The 7702-nt window shown below is 55.8% G+C and overlaps 1 protein-coding gene across 1 annotated transcript; it reads right to left on the bottom strand.

Annotated features, from left to right (window-relative positions):
* Positions 1–56: 56 nt before the first annotated feature.
* Positions 57–5624, bottom strand: GALK1 (galactokinase 1). Its single transcript, XM_060081412.1, has 8 exons — positions 5404–5624; positions 4527–4716; positions 3968–4087; positions 3629–3764; positions 3338–3519; positions 566–716; positions 301–463; positions 57–208 (listed from the first exon to the last, which is right to left on the bottom strand). Exons 1-8 carry the CDS (start codon positions 5566–5568, stop codon positions 137–139), a joined length of 1179 nt encoding a protein of 392 aa, XP_059937395.1. The 5' UTR covers positions 5569–5624; the 3' UTR covers positions 57–136.
* Between the last annotated feature and the right edge of the window lie 2078 nt (positions 5625–7702).

Raw genomic sequence — 7702 nt, 5'->3', positions numbered from 1 at the left:
TTATACCCACCTTTCTCTGATGCCCAAGCACACATCCACCTCTGGAGACAGGCATGTATCAGAGCCAGAGGTAATACAAGTTTATTGAGCACCCAGGTTGGAGGGCAGGCCTGCCGTGGGCCGGCCTGGGAGGGCCTCACAAGCACAGCACCTGGGCGCCGTCGGCCGCCTGGGAAAGGTAGAAGGTGGCGGTCCCGCTGTACTGCCCCTGTAGGAGGGACGGGTGGGGTGGGGTCTGAGCACAGCACGGCCCTGGGAACCCATCTCTCCCGCTCCCCCCAGTCTCTGGCACCTGCCCACCTGGATGTGCTGCATCACTAGGGAAGCGGCGGAGGCCTCCAGCAGCGTCACTGTGCAGCCACCAAAGCCACCGCCTGTCATGCGGCTGCCATAAACCCCGGGCGCAGAGAGCGCAGCCTCCACCAGCTGATCCAGCTCGGGGCAGCTCACCTCGTAGTCATCCCTGCAGAGAGGACATGGGGGGAGGCGGGAGGCCTTGAACCAGCCCCATCCGGCACAGGGGACAGCCTGTGACCAGGAGGTGCTGGGCACCCGGGGATCTCACCTGAGCGAGCGGTGACTCTCCACCATGAGGCGGCCGAAGGCTCTGTAGTCACCGCGGCTCAGGGCGGCTGCTGCCTGGGCTGTGCGCTGGATCTCGCCCACCACGTGCCGCGCCCGCCGGAAGGCCTCCCCGCTCATCAGCTCCCTGCCAGCTGGGGCAGAAAAGGAGTCAGCAGATCCACCATCCACCGCCTCTGGGCCCCTGTGGACGTGGAGGAGGGGCACGATGGCTCCAGGGCGCTGGCTTGTGGGGGCGGGGGCATCTCCAGTTTGAGACCTGGTTCTGACCAAGCTGTGGGTAGAACCTTGGGTTGGTGACCAAGGTTTCACAGTCTCCCCTCCTCGACTATAAAAGGGGACACCTGCCTCATTTGGCGTGCAGGGAAGACCGAGTGAACAGACACATGGAGTGCTCCCAGCAGGGTGCCTGGCACACAGTGGGTGCTCGATAACCAGCAGGAGTTTGTGAGCCACAACTACTGAGGCCCGCACTCCTAGAGACCATGTTCCGCAACAAGAGAAGCCACCGCAGTGAGAGGCCAGCACACAGCAACGAAGAGTAGCCCCTGCTCGCCACAACAAGAGAAAACCCGCGCATAGCAACGAAGACCTAATGCAGTCAAAAATAAATAAAATAAAATTAAATTAAATTAAAAAAATAGATACAAGCCATGCAGCATGGCCAAAAAAAAAAAAAGTTATGTTTTGATTTTGTGATCCTACTCCTAATAATCTAATCCTAAGAAAATAGGATTAGTGCAGAGAAAGAATTATGTATAAAAATACCCATCAAAAAAAAAAATACCCATCAAGGGGGCTTCCCTGGTGGCGCAGTGGATAAGAATCTGCCTGTCAATGCGGGGGACACAGGTTTGATCCCTGGTCCAGGAAAATCCCACATGCCGCGGAGCAACTAAGCCCGTGCACCACAACTACTGAGCCTGCGCTCTAGAGCCCGTGAGCCACAACTACTGAAGCCCGCATGCCTAGAGCCTGTGCTCCGCCACAAGAGACGCCATCGCAATGAGAAGCCCGAGCACCAAAACGAAGAGTAGCCCCCGCTCACCCCAACTAGAGAAAGTCCGCGTGCAGCAACGAAGACCCAACGCAGCCAAAAATAAAAACAAACAAACAAAAAAAACCCATCACAGGGACTTCCCTGGCGGTTCAGTGGTTAAGAATCCACCTGTCAATGCAGGGGACAAGGGTTTGAGCCCTGTTCCAGGAAGACCCCACATGCCGTGGAGCAACTAAGCCCATGAACCACAACTACTGAGCCTGTGCTCTAGAACCCGCGAGCCACAACTACTGAGCCTGCGCGCCACAACTACTGAAGCCCACGCACCTAGAGCCCGTGCTCCACAACGAGAAGCCACCGCAATGAGAAGTACGCACACTGCAACGAAGAGTAGCCCCCACTCGCCACAACTAGAGAAAGCCTGCGTGCAGCAATGATGACCCAATGCAGCCAAAAATAAATAAATTTATATATAAAAAAAATCCATCACGGTGTTAGGTATGATTACCAGAAAATGGTTAAGTAAATTACAGTGCACCTAGATGCTGAAATGCTACGTAGCTTTAAAAAGCCATGTTGATGACAGGCCTTTCATGACATAGAGAAGGGCTCTGAGACAATGTTAAGTAAAAAAAAAAAAAGGGCAGGGGGCAACACTGCGAATACTCAACCTTGAGAATACAGATGTTGAAACTAACATAACATTGTAAGTCAAGGATATTTCAATTAAAAATTTTAAAACTGGGACTTCCCTGGTGGTACAGTGGTTAAGAATCCGCCTGCCAATGCAAGGGACACGTGTTCGAGCCCTGGTCCGGGAAGATCCCACATGCCGTGGAGTAACTAAGTCCGTGCGCCACAACTACTGAGCCTGCGCTCTAGAGCCTGCAAGCCACAACTACTGAAGTCCACGTGCCACAGCTACTGAAGCCTGCACACCTAGAGCCGGCGCTCCGCAACAAGATAAGCCACTGCAATGAGAAGTACGCGCACCACAACAAAGAGTAGCTCCCGCTCGCCACAACTACTGAAGCCCATGCACAGCAACGAAGACCCAACGCAGCCAAAAAGAAAAAAATTTTAATTAATTAATTAATTTTAAAAAACACAGATGCAGAAAAACACTGGAAGGAAATATACTAAAATGCTAATAGTGGCTATCTCTGGGTAGTGATCTTATAGCTTGTTATTTTCTTCTTTGTACTTTTTTTTTTTTGGCTGCGTTAGGTCTTCATTGCTGCGCACGGGCTTTCTCTAGTTGCGGCGAGCAGGGGCTACTCTTCGTTGTGGTGTGTGGGCTCCTCACGGTGGCTTCTCTTGTTGCAGAGCACGGGCTCTAGGCATTCAGGCTTCAGTAGTTGTGGCTTGCAGGCTCTAGAGCGCAGGCTCAGTAGTTATGGCCCACAGGCTTAGCTGCTCTGCAGCATGTGGGATCTTCCCGGACCAGGGCTCGAACCCGTGTCCCCTGCATTGGCAGGCGGATTCTTAACCACTGCGCCACCAGGGAAGTCCTCTTCTTTGTACTTTTCTGTATTGTCCACGGTGGATACTTAATCCTCACATTAGAAAAAACAATATGGAGATTTCAAGCAGTCCTAAGTCAGCAGTGTTGGGGGAGTGGGCAGAGCTTGGCAGAGGTCCCTGGAGGTGAGGGGATGTACATCCGGGTCAAAGCCACAGCGAGAGCCCGGCAGCCCCCCTCACCCCAGGGTGGCCAGCCATCTCCAGAACACAGTGCACCCAGCCAGCTCTCACCCTCCAGCTCCTCCAGCTGCACCTCACGAAGGCTCTCCTTGCCCAACGCCTGGGCCACTTCTTCACACTGGCGCCGCCTCAGGGGATACTCGCTGGAGCCCAGTGAGTGGCGGACGTTGGAGTTGGTGATGAGCACAGCCAGCTTGGGATCCAACAACGGCACCAGGCTTGTCTCCAGGGACCTGGGATAGAGATGGAGCCAGGAAGATGACAAGGCCAACCATCTGTTTGCCGCACATGTTTCGTCCAGGAGCTCCTACGAGGTGGGAGGGGACAAGGGGAGCCCCTGACCTGCAGTCAATGAGCAGCGCGTGGCCTTTCTGCCCCAGCAATGCGATGAGCTGATCCATGATGCCACAGGGCACCCCTGCGAAGCTGTGCTCAGCCCGCTGACACACCTGGGCCCGGGCGGCTATTGTCCCCGAGTCTGCAGCACAGGGCAAGGTGGGAAGGTTGGGGCCCAGGAGGGGGCACTAGGGGTGGGAGGGTGGGAGCAGCCCCCAGTGTGTCCAGTGATACTCCAGGGAGATTCCCTACCCACTCCCCCAAAGCCACAATTGGGGTAGGAAGTTCTGATCACAGGACCTCAGGGAAGGAGGGCTGCGTGGGGAGCTGGGGTCTAGGAGGTACCTGGGCAGAGCTGCTGCAGGAAGGTATACGTGGCCACTTCCAGGGATGCTGAGCTGGACAGCCCACCCCCTAGGGGCACTGAGCTGACCACCACTGCACTGAAGCCAGGGAGGGGGGCAGCTGCAGGAGAAAGAATGGATGATGGTAAGACGGGCCATCTGGGAGGATGAGCACAAGAAGGGCATGTATTCTGGTACAAAGGAGGCAACTGCCTGGCAGCTGCTTCCGGGGAAATGTGTCTCAATTGTCAGAGGCCACCAACCTGTTGGGCCAAGGGGTCCGCCGCCCTCCATCCTCCAACCCTGAGGTTCCTGGGACACAGTCTCCTAGTTCTCCTGGCTTAGGGCTCTGGAGACCCACGGGCTGGGGTTTGAACCCTGACTCCTCCAATCATGTCATGGGCAACCCAGGGCAAGTTCTAGAACCTCTCGGGGCATCAGTCTCCTCACCTGTACAATGGGGATGCTCCACCTTGCATGCCTACCCCACAGTGGATTAGATGAGCTGATGAGCTTTGTGGCTGAGAGACAGGAATTTGACCCAGGCCTGGGCCCCATACCTGGGTAGTGCTGAATCACTCCCTTGACGTAGTTGGCCCAGTGGGGGACCCCAGGCTCCAGTGGCCGCTGGGTTGTGGGCAGGGGAAACTGCAGCCGCCGGGGCTCGTCGGCATCCTCAGAGGTGGTAAGGAGGGAGATAAGCCCATCTGCCCGGGGGCTGCCCACCAGCACAGTCCCAAGCTCCAGCGCCTGGCGGAAGAAACAAATAGTATGCAAAACTTCCAATACCAAGGGGCCAGGGACAGACAAGGAGGTGACCTCCAGGCTCAACATGAAGGGAATGGGGAGTGTCTCAGGGAAGAGCCTGCATGTTCACCTGGCCTTGGGGGGCTTGGGTCCCACCCCATAGGTCTTCAGGGGCAGGGCCAGTGCAGCGGGAGTGCAGACCTGGACTCTGCCCTAAGCGTGGGCTCCTGGCTGTGGGTCAATAGGAAAACAGAATCAGACGAGCTCTTTCTGACGCCTTCCCATTTTGGAAGATGCACAGGGGGATGGACATAGCCCCAGGCTAAGGCAGCTCCACCTCAGCTGTGTGACCTTGAGCAGATCACTAGCCCTCTCTGTGCCTCCATTCCCTCCTCCGCAAACTGAACGGGCTGGACCAGGAAGCTTAGGGCTACTTCGCCTCGGTTTACAGCTGGGCCCCCTTCCGCATTCCCCCACAATCTGAGGTGGCTCCCAAGGAGATGGCGAGGATCAGCGGTCCATAGCCTACTTCCTCGCGGATTCCCCGTTTCCTCCCTTCCAACGTGTGAAATGCCCCGTCCTAGGGTCTCTCCCACGTGCTCGTCCCCCACACTCGGCTGGAGTAAAAGTTCGGGGCGGCCCGCCCAACAGTGCACGCGGGGAGATGGCGCCTCCCGCGCAGCCCCTCACCATGGGCAGCACCAGGCCCTGGTTGTAGTCCGTGTGCTCCCCGATGAGGTTGACGCGGCCCGGGGCCGACACGGCCAGCTCGGGCTCGGCCCCGAACTCCTCCAGGAAGGCTCTCCGGGCCTTGGCCAGCAGCTCCCCGGGTTGGCGCTGTTCGGAAGCGGCCATGACACTCACCCTGCGGCTCTGCCAGGCGCAGTCGGGTCGGCTCGGGATGCTCGGGGCGGAGCCGCGCGGCGTCGGCTCACACAGCGGCACGCACCGCCCCAAATCGGGCCACGCTGGCCCCGCCCCGCCCGCGGTTCCGGCCCAATCCACCAGCTGGGCGCGCGGGGCGGGCCGGCGGCGGGCTTTCCAAAGAAGTGCTGGGCGCCCAGCGGGGTGGGTATTGGCGGGCCCGGGAGATCTGAGCTGCTCTTACCTGGCCCTGGTGCCCCTCTCTGTGTCCACACCCATCCACCCAGCCATCTACCCAAGCCGGAGCAATAGAGCTGGCCTCCAACACCTGGGTTTCCCAAAAGGATCTCCTAGGTCCTAAAGTCCTGCAACTGTGAGAGGTCACCAGCCTCTGATCATAAATCTGTAAGAGGGCAGCCAGACAATCAGTGTAAATAGAAATCAGGAAAGCCAAGTTTGGTGGAGTCACTTTCTACAGGCTTCTTTTCTAGAGTGGACCTGCTGTCCCAGCTCCTAGCAATGGAGGAGTAGGGAGAGTGGAGGTGGTTAGCAGTGGGCCCAGCCCCTCCTGGCAGCCAGCCCCAGCTGCCAAGGTAGGTTGGTCTGTTGGCCCAGCAGGTGCTTTCTCAGCCTGGAACCTTGGTCCCAGGGCCTGGTGCCCAGAGTCTGACACTAGCCACCTCCTCTCTCACCAGCCTGCATCCTAAACCTTCAAGCTGTCCCCAACTCCTGACTGGATGCCTGTCCACAGTTGGCCACCCCATATGAAACCTTGGAGGGGACAGGCTGAAATGTGAGCAGACTCTTCGGGATTAGAGTGGGGGTTTTGTGGAGGGTTGCAGCCAGGGTAGCTTGGGGTCTGCTCAGGGGGTTGCCCCAAGAACATTCAAAAGTCAGCTCTGAAAACTCCTAGAAGTAAACATAAGGTTAAACCTTTGGGACCTTGGCTTAGTCAATGGTTTTTTAGATACGACACCAAAAGCACAAGCAACAAAAGAAAAATACGTAAATTGTACTTCATCAAAATAAAATAATTTTGTGCATCTAAGGACCACCCCATCAAGAAAGTGAAAAGACAACCCACAGAATGGAAGAAAATATTTGCAAATCATATTTAAGGGACTTGTATCAAGAATGTATAAAGAGGGCTTCCCTGGTGGCGCAGTGGTTAAGAATCCGCCTGCCAATGCAGAGGACACGGGTTCGAGCCCTGGTCCTGGAAGATCCCACATGCCGCGGAGCAACTAAGCCCGTGCGCCACAACTACTGAGCCTGCAGTCTAGCGCCCTCGAGCCACAATTACTGAGCCCACGTGCCACAACTACTGAAGCCTGCATGCCTAGAGCCCGTGCTCCGCAACAAGAGAAGCCACTGCAGTGAGAAGCCCGCGCACTGCAGTGAAGAGTAGCCCCCGCTCGCTGCAACTAGAGAAAAGCAACGAAGCCCGACGCAGCCAGAAACAATAAAAAAAAAAAATGTATAAAGAGGGACTTCCCTGGTGGCGCAGTGGCTAAGAATCTGCCCTCCAATGCAGGGGATACAGGTTTGAGCCCTGGTCTGGGAAGATCCCACACGGCGCGGAGCAGCTAAGCCCGTGCGCCACAACTGCTGAGCCTGAGCTCTAGAGCCCATGAGCCACAACTGCTGAGCCCACGTGCCACTACTACTGAAGCCCACACGCCTGGAGCCTGTGCTCTGCACCAAGAGAAGCCACTGCAATGAGAAGCCCATGCACCACAACGAAGAGTAGCCCCCGCTCGCCGCAACTAGAGAAAGCCCGCGTGCAGCAATGAAGACCCAACGCAGCCAAAAAAATAAATTAATTAAATAAACAAATTTTTAGAAAAAGAAAGAAGAATGTATAAAGAGCTCTTACAACTCAACGGTAAAAAAGACAATTTAAAAATGGGCAAAAAGACTAAATATGAGGCTTGGAGATCAATAAAGAAAAGGTTTAAAAGCTTGAAAAAAATGGGCAAAAGATTTGAACATTCTCCAGAGAAGATATGAAAAGGTGCTCAACATCATTAGTCATTAGGAGAAGGCAAATCAAAACCACAATGAGGGGACTTCCTGGTGGTACAGTGGTTAAGAATCCACCTGCCAATGCAGGGGACACGGGTTC

Source organism: Mesoplodon densirostris, chromosome 18, assembly GCF_025265405.1.
Source record: "Mesoplodon densirostris isolate mMesDen1 chromosome 18, mMesDen1 primary haplotype, whole genome shotgun sequence".
Taxonomy (NCBI): domain Eukaryota; kingdom Metazoa; phylum Chordata; class Mammalia; order Artiodactyla; family Ziphiidae; genus Mesoplodon; species Mesoplodon densirostris.
This window is presented reverse-complemented; position numbering and strand designations above follow the sequence as displayed.

What these genes read in the sequence shown, in the direction of transcription:
- GALK1 (XM_060081412.1), bottom strand. Translation starts at nt 5,568, where the DNA reads ATGGCCGCTTCCGAACAGCGCCAACCCGGGGAGCTGCTGGCCAAGGCC. An exon ending in GCGCTGCTCATTGACTGCAG is followed by an intron (nt 3,520 to 3,628) that starts GTCAGGGGCTCC and finishes TCTCTATCCCAG; the next exon opens with GTCCCTGGAGACAAGCCTGG. An exon ending in TAGTGATGCAGCACATCCAG is followed by an intron (nt 209 to 300) that starts GTGGGCAGGTGC and finishes TCCCTCCTACAG; the next exon opens with GGGCAGTACAGCGGGACCGC.